The sequence below is a fragment of the Scomber scombrus genome, chromosome 4 (genome assembly GCF_963691925.1).
Source record: "Scomber scombrus chromosome 4, fScoSco1.1, whole genome shotgun sequence".
Classification (NCBI taxonomy): Eukaryota; Metazoa; Chordata; class Actinopteri; order Scombriformes; family Scombridae; genus Scomber; species Scomber scombrus.
The window spans coordinates 25,350,910-25,366,214 of NC_084973.1; the positions used below are offsets into that span (position 1 = coordinate 25,350,910).

The following is a 15,305-nucleotide window of genomic DNA, read 5'->3' on the forward strand; positions in this document are numbered from 1 at the left end:
TCTTTGGAAGTGAATGATGATACACTTCCAATACATACCACCTCCGTGCTTATCTAACGCCCAAGGTGGTCACACTTGTGTCTGCTCATCTTTTCATCTCCCCATCACCCTGATATCAGGTCCCCTGAGACTCCTCAGGACACAGGCTATTTGGTTTTTCAGGTGGGGCAGAATGATGCGGTGCAGCGGCCATTTTTCATCTCTTCCCTACATTGTTCAGCCTGGTCTCTGAGAAGAGACTAATTATTCATTTATCAGCTGCGGCTCTTCCCTCTTCCCTCTAATTACATGGTTAGTCACTCTCCGAGGGCCCCAGGCTGGGGCATTGATCTCCTCTATCTCAATCTTGTTGTAACACAGCCTCCACTGCACACACACACAGAAATGTTGAAAGGATAAGGCTGGTGATTTTCTATATTTTTCTTATTGTCAACAAATCTCATGCGTAGAGCCAAACTAACAATGAATTGATCTACTTACAAGTATTCTATTTATATCCAAACCCTGATATATCTTATTGCTTTCTGCTGCTGACCTCCATTGTTGTGGAAAAACAATTAAAAACTCTCAGTAAGCCACACTATTACACTGGGTGACATGTTCCTTCACCCCCAACAAGTTTGGGTATGGTAGTTTGTTTAGAAATGGCTCCAAAGAGTAAATACATCAATCACGTTTTCAGTTTACAACATTATAAATTGAACAAAGAGCTGAAGTGCAAAGTGGAGAAGTTGTGTAAAGTAGCGCAACAAGTTAACAAAGCACTGTTAACGGAACCGCGTTCCCATGCATACTCAGTTCAGCTTTACACTGAAATACTCTCTGGAGACTGAAAACGTGATCCCTGTTATTTGTCTTTGGAGCCATTTCCAAACAAACTATCCTTCCCAAATTTTTCAGGGCCAGCAAACATGTAAGCCAGTGCAACAGTGTGACTCACAGATGGGTTTTTAATAGTTTTTGGAAAACAATGGAAGTCAATGGAGGTCAATGGAGGTCAGAGGAATGAGATATAGGATTTGGATACAATACTTTAAGTAGATCAATTAATTCGTGGTTTAGCTCTGTACGAGATTTAATTACAATGAGAACAAAATAAAAAGTCACCCACCATATCATTTAATAATGGAATAAAAGAAGACATGCAGTAAACATGCACATACCATACTGATACAACACGCAGTCTCTCTCTCTCTCTCTCTCTCTCTCTCTCTCTCTCTCTCTCTCTCTCTCTCAAACACTCACACTCACACTCACACTCACACACACACAAATACCATATTATCATTAAAACTCACTCAGCCCAGCAGCGTGTTATGAAGATCCCACTGGCACAGTCAGTCACTTAGATACAAATACTTCTCTCGCTCTGTCCCTTATTGTCTAACTGTAAACTGTTCCCTCTTATGGGTTGGAGAATTTATGATCTCCATAGAAAAAACAAGTGTAAACCGTACAGAAAAACATAATAGCAACTCCCACCTACTTACAAACAATACTCAGTTTCCAGAAATGGACGTCCCAGTGGAGTTTGTGGGATATTTATCTGTTTCTGTTGTGTTCTACCAGGCTGCGGTGCAGTCGACAAGACTAATCATGGCCTTGATGAAATGCTGCAGCTGTATTTGTTTATGTATTCAATATACTGTACTACAAAAGGGAGTAATAAATGGGGCAGAGACACAATGAAAGGGGCAAGGAATAGAGGGAGAGAGACAGAACGGGATGGAGGGGGGGAAAAAATCACATAAACACCAACTGTGATAAGTGTTGTTTCCTTGCTTTGTTGCACTTAGCATTCCTTGGAAGGCAATGTATGTTCCAGATGTGTGTGTGTGTGCACGTGTGCATGTGTGTGTATTAGATTTGAATGGTTAACCTGCTGGTGGTGCATTAATGGGCTGGTGGGAGTGTTTCCAAGGCTCCAACATACCTGTGTTTTAAATTACTTGTATCAAGCCTTTTAGCACTTGAGGAATGTGCTTTTAAAACCCTGCCTCTCCTCTTTTGACCTCACTGCTTTAACATATTAGCTAATGTAGAAGCACTAATGAGTTTTTTTGTCTATGGTTACAGTGTAATTCAATGTAAATGGAACATCATTTCGGGCACGGCGAATGTTAATGTTTTTTCATCTGCTTCCTCAAAAAAAAAAAATCCTGTCGATTTTTCATGGTGTTATCAGAGATTCTTATCAGAGATTTCCTTCTTTCACAATGCAATTTACTTTCATTTCACTCTTAAGTGATATCAAAACTAAATCTCTGAGATGTCAAACTCAATGTAGGAAAATAATACTTGTGTGAAATGTGTGTCTGAAAAACTTATTCAAGGCTAATGAGGCATAAAAAGAATAACATTTAAATGTTTATGCATTCAAAACACTGCCAGAAGATGGAGCATGTGATATGAGACAGAAGAAGGTGAGATATTAGAGCAGTTTAGCAGCGCTTTGGGAATGATTGGTATGATTTATGCTTAAAAATGAGGAAATAATATGTGTAGAATATACTTTGTGTAAAGTGTTTTTGTAAAAGAAGAGATAGCTGTTGTAGTTTGGCTGTTTTTTTAAATTACATTTCCTTATTGATGTCACAACTCACCCCTTGCATTACATCTTCAGGTGTTACAATCTGCCTCATGTCAGCTGCCTCAATGTTGTTCACAGGAGATCTGTCAGCTTATATGAAGACAAACAAATCAGGAAATAAAATGTTAAGTAATCTGACGTACAAAAAAGAAAGGAAAGAGTTGAGAACTGAAAGGAAAACTAATTCTGGAAAATGGGCATAAATTTCGCCCTGACCACAATCATTCATTATAGAAACCCCACGCCGTCACCTACACAATGACGCCACAGCAGAAATATCATTTATGATCTGTGTGGGTGCTTTAAACTGACCTTTCATGTCCAAAATTCTTCAGGCAATGAGTAAAAGGCGATTCAGTGTTTTTTTTTCTTTGAGAGAAGAATAAATATGACTTTAGCTGCCCAAATAAATGTTTTTATTGTAACAGAATAGATTTGTGTGTATATTTTAAACTTTAAGAGACAGTTAACATTCAGGCAGCAAAGAACATACACCAGTATTCTTCAACTTTTTAGGGAAATTTAAAATGTTTGATACTTTTTGTGATATCCTTACCTTGAGAAATACAATGTTAATGTATTTCTAAAATTGGTAAAATTATAATTGAAATCATAAACTGTTTAATCAAAGAACAAGTGAAGAGAATTTTGAACCATTCAATGCCACCGGTAGCCACCAAAAAAGCATATAGCTGATTTTTGGGGCGTTATTTAATGTATTTTCCGTGTTGTTGCAGGATCTTTTGCATACATACTGTATTTCAGTGTCATCTTGGCTTCTATTGTAGATTACACAGAGGACAGGTGGTGAAAATAGTTTCGTAGTGAAATCCTCCAGTGTTTCAACAGCGATTATAAAGCAGATACTTTAAAGGTTCATTGTTCCTTAAGGCTTTATTCTCTCTCTCTCTCTCTCTCTCTCTCTCTCTCTCTCTCTCTCTCTCTCTCTCTCTCTCTCTCTCTCTTACCTCATCTTTTAAGAGAACATATCTGGCATACTGCACTGGGTGGATGCAGGCAAGCAGAGTCTGGCTGTTCAGAGTAAATCTATTTTAAAAAGAGAGACACCCAGAATCCCATTAAAAACATAACACTTCTTTAGCTCTTTCTCCTTTTTTTCCCCCTAGATTTCTTCTTCTTCTTTACTCTCCAAATGTATAACTTAATGACATGTCCTGTACCCCCAACAGCTCATCAACTTGTTTCCATGCGCTCCTTGCCAACTGCACTTGCCAAAGCCTGTCGTACATGTTTGATGTTTTGTTTGTAATATCCCTCTGTGTTGTTCTTCTCTCTTTCTCTCTGATGTGTTTTCGGTCGGCACTGTTGTTGTGTCTGCTGCGTCGAAAAAGGTGTCTCCTGTTCCTGGCTAGACAGACACCCATGAACTTTGTTGTTTTGCCTGCTGCCTCCTGTGTGCATAGCGCAGCATTGTTTCTGTAGGAAGGCTAACTAGCTGCTCCTTTCTGAGCTAAGGTAGAAGGTTGTCAGGTTGTGATCAGTATGGCTGCAGTCAAGCTTTGTTTAGCTCTTTGCCTTTTTTTTCTCACTTTTTAAAACTTTGTTGGAGTCCCCCCTCCCGCTGTGCTCTCCCGAGGTTTTCAGAGGTCTGGTCTGGGCTGACTGGAGCATTTATGCACCTTGTGTTTCCTCCATTTCTCCCCTCTGGCTCGTTAAAGTCTAAATTCCACCGACAGCTTTGAAGTGTGTTAAATGTGTTTGTGTGTTTTTTCTTTTATTGTACATGGAGATATTTGCACTTGTTGCGCCTGCAAAGCAGATGTTTTTTTTAAGGAACAATGCTTTGCTCAAAAATGTTCATGCAAGGACAATTTCACACAAGTTATTTTTGATAAACGCCCTGCTTGTAGAGAATGTGCAGTGCAGAGGCTGCGGCCCTCTCCAGTTCCATACAAACCTCCAGCCCTCTGTTGTGATATGATCCCACTACCTGCTGCTCTTCAGACAACGCTTTGCAGCCCCTGGGATGAGAAAAGGACAAAGACAGATAAATTGACTGTAGTCTGCAATCTTCTTGTCAAAGCAAAGTGAAAAAAGAGCACTGCTGCCTTTAATCTAGCTGTTGAGCCCCGCAGTAGCATTATCCCCTCCACTTTTTCAAAGGCTCCATTGATGTGGTACCTGCGTGCCTTGCTTGGAGGGAGGTTGTTGGTTCCCAACCAGGTGTTTATCTCTCCTCTCTTCTCGGCTCTCCTCCTGCACACTTCACTGGGGTTAATCCAGTGTATAGCTTGGCGGCGGGTAGAAAAAAAACTGCTGTTACAGCACTGTCCTGCCTCACCCTGAAATATGAATTATAGAAAATATTCTGATTACTGTCATGTTTGCAGTTTAACTTGTCATATAATCCAGCCGTTAATGCTGCAAGTGTGCATCGTGGAGTCTTGCTAAATGATTCAAACAACCATATTAATCCACTTATAAAGCTTCGGCGTGGTTGTGGCTGAAAAAGCAATAATTCATATGATTTATTGCTGATCTGAGCCAATCTGAGAATGTTGTCTTGAAGTGCTGAATCATCTGTCAAACACGGTTTCTAACAGCACCGAATCGTGGCTGCAGCCAAAAGCTTGCTGGTCATTTTACGGTCAGCAAACCTTGGTGAAATGCACCGAACGGCCTTCTCTCTCCCAATCTGTTTCACTTCATTTCCCTGTCTCCCCTCCTTCACTTTTCCAGTCTGTGGTGGATGTTCTTGTGGACAATAATTTATGTAGAGTCTAAAACATGTCACACTTTTACCCCAAAAGCCTTTGTGCCTCATTCTTACATAAACAGAAAGAATCTACAGCATCTGTTGTACATGTATATGAGTCAGCCAAAAAGTTAACATTGGGAACAAGTGGCATGCCAAAGACATGTGTGGTCTTTATCATGGAGGGAACAAGTTACTTGGGTTCATAGAGACAGTGAGTGATGCCCCTCTACAGTGATGTTATAAACATTAAAACCAAGTTGAGCACTATGCTCCATACCTCTTTTTCCTTTTGCAGAATCCAAATATAGTCCAAAATTGAATCATGTCATGCCAGGCTTGTAAAAATGGCTCTAGCGCCTCTGTTTTTTTGTTGTTGTTTTTTACTGCAAACGACTGGATACCAGTTGTTCACTGGTGGAACTAGCTGTCATGAGATGAGCAGGCAGCTTTCAACATGCAAATGTTTGAGAAGAAAAGACACACATCAACTGAAATCTCTGGTGGAATTCATTTCTAGGACAGTGTTAGTACAGAGTCAGGGGACAAAGCACTCCACAGTCCCCAAGCTTGTTGTCAGACTTTGCAGCATCCACAAAGTAAGACACACAAATAAAGACATGCTGCTGTGTGATATAAAACTTATGATCAAATAAATGTCATGCTCTCTTTTATAAGTGTGTGAGGAAACTGTGTTGTAGAATTCATATTGGTATCAAGCAAAATGTCAAGTCCTGGTCTTATTTACACCATTGTTTATTACGGCATGTTCCAAAATCAGTAGCTGTGACCCTGTCAGTAAAAACATAAAATATCAGACTTGACGTGTTGTTCTGCTGATTTGATTTCCAGTCATTTTGAGTTTACAACACTGGAAGATTGCTGGAAGATCAATTGCAATTCTGCAGTAATATTGATCACTCTGCATTAAAGATGATTTGTATCTCATTTAGTTAAAGTATGAAGTTTAAGACACCAAATGGAAATTGTTTGATAAAGAACAAGAATTTTTGCGCCCTCATGTTGTATCTGAAAGCAGCATTGACAGCTGTTTTGGGCTCAGACTTTGCTCTTGTTTTTTCTTTCTTTTCCTAATGAGCTCTTTTTGTACCCTTCGGTTGGATGAGACCAATTCCAATTAGAATGAGGAGCTTTTGGGGGGATATTTTTTTGTTATACTTTATACAATGGAAATTACTTTCAGATTGTGCATTTACTTCTGTGTGTCAAATTCGTTTAACTTCAGAATGTGGAAATTAAACAGGAGTACGCTCGTTTGAATCGCAATGAAAAACAAATCACAAGTGGGATATAGACCGCTGGAAGCTTTGTTGGCAATTCCTGAGCTATTACGATGAATTTAAAGGCTTTGGAGGGGTTTAATCATTGCGCTGGATTTTGAGAGATTGCATTGTATTTGATGAATACACAGTGGATTAGGGACGGCGGGCTGATTTATCTGACTCCAGTGTGATCTAGAAAGGTGTCAACATCTATCTTCCACCTATCTGTCTGGTCTATGATCCATCTGCGATTGTTGGAGTATTTGTGTCATACGTCCCCAGGTCTCACCTAACAAACGTTTACAATAGATGTTGATAGTAGATGAGTATTAAAAAGTCAAATGAAAACGGATGCAGAAGTTGTACAGTATGTATCTGCTGCTTGCATCATTTTATAAAAAGCAGACACATACACACACACACACACACACACACACACACACACACACACAGTCACACATGCAGAAAAGTCTACATCTCTAGTTTGATGCAACTTGCTCTCATATCTGACAGGGTGCATTTTCTAGATTACAGCTTCTTTTTAAGCTATGACTCATGCATTTTTGTCCCCTCCTCTTCCTCCTCATCTCCCATTACCTCTTCCCTCCTCCTCTCCTCTTTTATCTAGAGGCCAGTTGTTGGTCAGCCTGTTGGCAAATCACAGCAAAACATTGAAACAGACGCCTTAATACTTCTTGAGTGTGTCACCATAGATGTCATGTGTCTGGGACGGGTTTATAGAGCAAAGTCTGAACTTATTTGGAAGCTGCAGATGATGCGTGTCATAGAGCTTGAGACACATTTTGTCATGCACCGGTTTTTTTTCATAACTACTTTAGAGTTGTTAGTTGGACCACATGATTTCTGAGTGTCTGAATTCAATGAAAATACATCATCTGTCACTTATATGCTATCGTATTGCTTGGCAGCACACTAATCTCCACTGAGAATCTAAATAACCAAAAAAAAAAAAAAAAAAATATATATATATATATATATATATATATATATATATATATATATATATATATATACTACAACACCAATTTAGACTGATCCCTGCAATGGATCCAGAGGGAAACCTGGCTCTAATGCAATGAAATGACAAAAAAAGGTCTAACAGCTGCAACATTTGTACATGAACTGCTAATAGTCAGCATGTGATACAGAGTGCATCTAAGTTGTTGTGCGTAACTAATCGTTTTTCCTCTCTTCTCGTCTTCCTACAGTGCCTGGGAACTTGGGCTGCTTCAAAGACAGCGGCGACCCCCCCACGCTGTCCGGCTCCAGTGAGACCTCCAACAAACTCACCATCCAGAACTGCATCAGCTTCTGCAGGAAGCAGAGATACACAGTAAGATTTAGAAATTAAAGCAGATTGCATTAAAGGAAATCTATAACCGGAGAGCATTATGTTTTGAGTCAGATTAAAACTGGCAGCTTCTACAAGAAAAAATATAAAAAGTATCCTGGGTAGTTTAAATGTGGCCACTCAATGAATGAGAAAGCATTCAGTCAATTGCCCCTAATATGTCTAAAATTGACACGAGCTGTCTCTTGCAATAGTCAAGCGTTCATGTAAATCATTTGCATGTAAGAGCAGTTTCTTGACAGTTATCACCATGATGCCCAGTGCAGTCTGTACCCTCTTTATTCAGCCATCAAACTTCCTGTTTCAAACCAAGCAGCGGATGACAAATCATCACAGCAATCAAGGCTGACAGCTGGAAATGAACGGTTATTAGCCCAGTGGGCACCTCCTCTTCAATGCATTTTACTCATCTCTGAGTCTGGCATGCCATTGTCCCAGCAATAAACAGTGCCAGGTGTTCATTTTCTGTCTCAGCAGATCCGGCTCAACTCTGTCTGCATTGACAGATAGTGACAGCTCCCCCGTCCCCTCTCAATTCAGCAGATGTTACCAGATGTGGCGGCAGATTGGCATCGTTTGCCTACCCTTGGACTGTTACTGTCCTTAATGCGCTTGTGAATCATCAGTGCTCGGAAGTAAAGATCCCATGTGACTTTTTGACAAAGAGCATGCCTGATGAGTTAGACAGCGATACATCGTTTGTTTGCCTAGCCAGAAATATTCACGTTGGTGTTCTCAAACGTGACTTCATCAGATAGAATAATGCAACAAGGACGTAGCTTGATACATCTTGGCGAGAGCAGAGGCTCCATAAATTCCTATTCCATGAGAAAAGACGCAGAGTGGGAAATGATGCAGTACCTTCAGTTGTGTGAACTCATTTAGGGCCTGAAAATTGGACAATGGTGTCCTTTTGAATGAAAGACAATAGCTCTTTTGAGGACAAGCTGCCAGTGGTGGCGAGGTCAAGATGTGTGATGGTTTTTGACGTTTCACATTCCTACTGCGACGCGTTCAGGAACAGTTTACTAACAGTTTTGATGTTGGAAGATAGATAGGTGCTATTTCTGTAAGGTTTATTCTTTGCTCTATGTGCAGCTGTGTGTTTGAAAGGCACAAGGAGGCTTCTAATCAGATGAACTCAGAGGTTGCGGTTTTACAGACTCGAATTACAGGATCTTGTAATCATGAGAGGAAAAGCAATTAGGGAATTTTAGTCTCAAGTCACTTTCAAAAAGACAAGGAGTTACATGAAGTGTTTACTGAGTGTTAACACAATTCCACATGAAGCTGCTACAAGAAACTCAATCTATAAAAGTACCTAAATATGTTTTATGTGTGAAGTTATTCCATTTTCATGCAAATGTGTTATATTATCATAATGAATGAATGGAACAAATTTAAATTTTCAATATTTTTAGAGTAGAGAGAACAGAATAAAACAGAACACAATCCTCATGATCCCACTATGAAGTGCTCTCTCAGTCATCAGAATCACAGTCAGAGTTTTCCTCGCAGGCACCCATTGCAAATGGATTTGTAATAAGTAGCATTATGGAAAGTGTTACCCAAAGTTTGTTTTGAATTCCTGATCCAATGGCTCTCTTTGTGTTGTGCAGCTTGCTGGTATGGAGTCGGGATATGCCTGTTTCTGCGGCAATGAAGAAGACCTGCGTGACCACGGCGAGTCGCCTAGCATGGAGTGTAACCACGTTTGCTTCGGCGACCACACCCAGCCCTGCGGTGGAGACGGCTGGGTCATCATATTTGACAGTGAGTATGACAGTGTGTTTTGCTCTCTCCCCGACTTCATTATTTTTTCACATCCATACTGTGTTTTGGTATGAATTCTGATGAAATAATAGGGGAAAAAGAGAAAAAAATAACCTTTAGTTAGGCTCCAGTTCAACACCAAAAGGCACTATAGTCAATTTTGTTACCAGATTGACCCAATTCTCCAGATCCATGACTGTTATCAGACCCACTGACATCGTGGTTTGCATGTAAATGTTCTATTATTGCTAAATCTGCACTACACAACGTTGCAATTTGTGATTCTCTAGTTGGATTTTTGGAAAGTCTGAAGTGCCTCTCTACCAAGATATAATGTACCCACCTCTTCTAAAGGGTACTCACTTGCTGTATATGTCTCACTGATTAATGAGATGACATGAAGATGCTGAAAATGGCCCATTTTTGGTCATTACAGTATTTCAGAGACAAACAATCTGAATCACAGTAGCTTTCTAAACTTTTATAGCATATACAGTATCTCTGACCATTTCCTCTTCTTTTTATCCTCCAGCCCGAGTTGGGGCCTGCGGTGGAAACTACAGCTCTCCATCAGGAGTGGTCTACTCCCCTGACTTCCCAGACATATACTCGCCTGGCCGTGTTTGCTACTGGACTATCCGAGTGCCCGGATCCTTTGCCATCCTCTTCAACTTCACCTTCTTTGACATCTCTGACCAGACAGACATGGTGGAGCTATTGGACGGCTACACCAACCAGGTGGTTGCACGCTTTGACTGGCGCAACCCACCACGGGAGCTGGTGAACATCACAGGCGACTTCGTCATACTCTACTTCTACTCAGACCGCACAAACCAGGCCCACGGATTTGCTCTGCTTTATCAAGGTATTTTAGGATTTCACTGGCTTTTCTGGCATTTGATAAGGGGACCACCAGAAGGGCATTGGAAAAAAGTTTTAAAAAACACGCAGTACACCCTCAAACTTACCACACATTTGCATGATCAGGTACTTGCTGACTTGCTGACTCTATGATGGAGTTTTTCATTGCAGCCCGGCTTATTAGACCAATGCCTGTTAGCTATTGCGAGGCAGTTGTCACGCCACTGGCAGGCCCTTTTCTCTTTTCATTTGCTAGTCAATGTCTCACAGCCCCGGATGGTACTGCATATTCAAATATATATATATATATATATATATATATATATATATAAATAATGTTTTGTTTTTCTAGGAACTCACTCTCTTATCAAGCTGCGGCAAGCTGCTTTTGCTACTCCACAGTGTGTTCCTTGGTGAATTACATACAAAACACTGTGATACTATGCACCATGCCTTCTGATAGCACGATTGCACTGCAGAGCAGATATACAGCTGAAGAACAATAGCCCACACAAAGTTGAAGACCTTACAACAAATTCTTTTATCTTGCCAGACTAATGTGGAAAACAGAGAAAGACTAATGTGGAAAAAGAAAAGCCGTCGTCTTTTGCTTTCACACTTTATTCTCCCACAGTGAGTCTCTGTGTGAAAAATGATTTAATCCATTCATTTCTGGAGGTATAAGTAAAGCACACCCTCATATAATTCAGTGTAGGTGACATTCAAGCTCGCAACCTGCTACACAGGAGAAGCAATCTGTCCCCGCTCCTCCCTGTCTGCCTCCATTTGTAATCCAGTGTCATTTTTCTCTCCCGGTGGCATTACAGTAAAAACAATATCTGGAGGTCAAAATCCTCTGACCTCTGGACAGGCGTGATCCTTTCTCCTCATGTCTTGGTTCTTGTTTGGCATGAGGCATCATGTAGCCAAGAAATTGAATCTCAGATATGTTACGAGAAAAGGTCACCTCCTATAGTAATGGAGTTTTCAGGTTATTTTTGTGTTTTTACAGAAAGATAGAGAGAAAAATCTATTTTAAATGAGGACTGAAACTAAAAGGCAAAGACAACAGTTAGGCTGAGTATCTACACTAAATACTTTTAATATCTCCTTGGTGGCACACTGAGTGCTCAAAATGGTAATTCCAGGATAAACACTCTCAGATGATGATGGCAGAGTGTTTCAGCTGAGTCTGGGTTTGGAGCAGGGTATTTTGTTTGCAAATGGGGAACATGTGGGAAGTTTTGGGAACATCGCAGTCAGGGTACGCTATTATGTGAAAAGAAAAGAAAAATTCCCACACTGCTTTTAACATCCAACCGCCATTCACGGATGAGTGGAACAGACCCGGATCAAATACTATTAGGAAATAGTTGGGGGTGTTTGATTTAAGCTAAGTGGGACACAAGATTGGTTGGCTTTAAAATATCAGGGCATTTTGTAACTACCTCATCTGTCTGTCTGTGATCTAAAGGATCTGAAACTTAGAATAATGTTCATGGTAATTATATCTTACTAATTTCTGTTTCATACTGCTTTAAGAATAATTTAAAGAGACACAAGTATAAACATGTCTTTTAGACAAAGTCAAAAATCATGATATTTCATTATTGCAGATTGCTGTCAAATTTCGGATATGTTTCTCTTCACCAACTCCTAGAGCCAATTAAGTAAGAAAAATAATGAAAGAGTCAAGTGAGACATGAAAATAAGAGAGACATCCAAGATTTTTTTTTCTTCTCAGGAGCAGAGTTTCAGAAGTGGAATAAAGTTCTCAAAATCACACAGTGATTTTAAATAAATCACATCTATGTTTAGGAGAAGTAAATGAAAGGCAGAGGAGATGTTATTTAGGATATTGCTTTCCTCTAGGAACACACAAACGAGTTGAAATAGTACGCGCTCCCTGGCACTGTTGTTTTATGAAGCAAACTCTGCCCATATGGTGCTCTGAGCAGGTTAAAACAAACAGAATTTATTGCAAACACTTTTTGAATCATGTCTAGAGCGGACAGAAAAGCTCTCAACACCACATGTTTACAGCACGCCTGAGTGTTTTTGCAAAGTCGGCCTGTTTCTTAACAAATGGAGTTTGCATTAAATATTCACTTGTGACTCTGCTGTATATACTTTCAACAACATAATCAACATGATGTATCCTATTACTGCGTGCTTGCATCAACAGCCCAGTTTACCCGCGGGAATAATTAAATGTTGATCAATGTCCTCAACTTTTAGGAATTACAACAACATGGCAGACTTTCTTCTTCTATTTCCCCACTTTGAGAGCTATGAAAGTCTATCGTACATAGAAATAGTCACACTATCACCACATAAAGATGAGAAGCATGCTATGATCAGGTGATATCATAGATTGCAGAAAACTGTAATGCTCTTTCAATTGAGGCTGGGAGAAGTGCCTGAAACAAGCTAATATTAACAATTTTAAAAATAATCTTTTTCAGAGATGGAAACACTGAGATATGATTTATAGATTGCAAGATGGACAATATGAATAATAGTTTGAATAATGCAAATGACAGCTGGTTTTGCCTAACCAGGCTTGTCTAAATTTGTTTCCACCTTTTTTCTTTTTGTTGTATGTTTTACTATCAATCACAGGCAAATGATTACATTATATACATAAAACGTGGATGTGATGTTGCCTAACAAGCAGTATTGCTTGTTAGTTTGTGGTTATTGACAAATATAAAAGTTTTACAAAGATATATCACAGTCAAAATTACGTGAATCAAAGATCATGAATTTAAACAGAACTTTGTAAAACTATCACACACAATGCTGTCATTGGATAATTGGATAATCAGAAGATTATTGTCTCGTCGTACAGTAATCCAATAAACTATAATATTTTGTGTAATAATGTTCTTATTAATGTCCATCTTTTGGGTTTGATAACAAGTTAACTATTGTAGATTAAATATTGGTAGCTGATGCGTGGTACCACTCTCTATTGATGGGCAGTTTGCCAGTATTACTGTATGTGTGTGCGCGTCTGGGTGTTCAGTTGTGAGGGGGGGGGGATTTCTGGAAATGCCAGAGAGTCGACACGGACGTCAGCACCTGGCATAGTAATCCTCGGGTCACTAGCGTTGATCAATACATGGGTCACATTGTGCTTTAGGGCAGTAAAAAAAGTTCAGTTGATTCTCATCTGAGATAATGTCTTTACCTGGATAGCGTAAACAACAACATCCTTCTGTCTATGAACCTTTCTAAATCATATTTCTAATTCTTTTTTCCACAGCACTGAAAAGCCAAGACACCAAAACAATAGATGCTGAAAGAGAGGATGAGGTTAAAGGAGAGGACATCCCCAGCACGGTGGGGCCTCAGCTGGATGCAGGTGTCACAGAACGATCCAACAGCACCTCTAATGGACGTTCCTCCCAGATCCTCTACGTGATCACGTCCAGCCCCGGTAAACCGGAGCACAACATGCCAGGTCAGTGGGCTGGACGCGGCGAGACCACCGGCCACAGCGCTAGTATGTTAACACCCATGATACACTGCACTTTCTATATCTCTCTCTACCTCTGCAGGGATGTTTTAGGAGTATTCTTGGCTACTGTTTAGCATAACCTGAAAGCACTAAAATCTTCTTTGTCTGTTGAGATGCCTCTGAAAGCCCACAATGACTTCCTATAATCACACATAGGACTAATGCTACGTGACGCTAATGTTTTTTCCTGCCAGTGACTCATAAATAAAGTTACTTTGGGTCTCCCTGCTGATCACAATCAGAGCTCTTGTCTAAGCTACACGGGGTGGACTGATGTGCTTTGAGCTTTTTTCTACTTCCGTGAAACACTATACTTTGCAAGCTCGGATTGTTCTGTCTCAAAGGGGCTATCTGATGTATTTCTCAGCCAAAGAAGAACAGATGTGCATTGATAATGCATCACCATTTCTTGACAATTTGCTGGCTGAATACTGCTAACAGGTGTGCCAGCAGTGCTCGAATAATTCTTTGCTTGCTAATCCTTTCAGTCTGCTCCGGTTTGTTTTCATTACCGTGTTACGATATCTGATGTCTTTTAACTGTGTTGCTCCCTCTCTGTAGTGTGGACCATCTATGCTCTGGCTGGTCTTCTCATACTGACTGTCATAGCCATGGTGGCAAAGCTGCTGCTGCACATCACAGTCAAGTAAGTATGAGGACGATTGAGGTGTGCATGATCAATCTGGATTATGCTTCTTTCATGTCATACTGGAAAAGACAGGATGACACGCACACATTTAAAACCCCTCTGTGTCAAAATGTTTATATCACTGCAACATCTTACTAATTATTCTGATGGTATACTGTAGAAAAATGAGACAATATTGATGAAATGTGTGCAGTCTAGGTGTTGCTTTCAGCTCATGAATGATTGCTGTGCATTCCTTTATACTACCACTAGAAGTCGCCAAAGCCAACATTTTTTAAATGCTACAAAATTTTCTGTGAGTAAATTAGCTTCCACTGGCAGAAAATGATTAAATAGATACAAGGAAGTGTTAAATTGCACAGCAAGCATTTTCTATCTTTTACTAGCACAGTATTAAATCATTTCTTTTTTTATCACTGAAGTAAAATCTTTAAAAAACAAAGCACAACCGTTGCTGCCAACTAAGGTATGGTTGCTAATTTTAGATATAAATGAAACAAAATATTCATACCATTGATAATTGTGCTATGAATGTCAC

General features: G+C 39.9%; 1 protein-coding gene across 1 annotated transcript in view; it reads left to right on the forward strand.

Moving 5' to 3' along the window:
• kremen1 (kringle containing transmembrane protein 1) overlaps positions 1–15,305 on the forward strand; it is a 56,172-nt gene that overhangs the window by 40,409 nt on the left and 458 nt on the right. Inside the window, exons 4-8 of the mRNA XM_062418075.1 lie at positions 7,819–7,943; positions 9,581–9,734; positions 10,267–10,599; positions 13,864–14,103; positions 14,680–14,764. Of these exons, the coding sequence (XP_062274059.1) occupies positions 7,819–7,943; positions 9,581–9,734; positions 10,267–10,599; positions 13,864–14,103; positions 14,680–14,764 (937 nt within the window). The remainder of the gene's footprint in view (positions 1–7,818; positions 7,944–9,580; positions 9,735–10,266; positions 10,600–13,863; positions 14,104–14,679; positions 14,765–15,305) is intronic.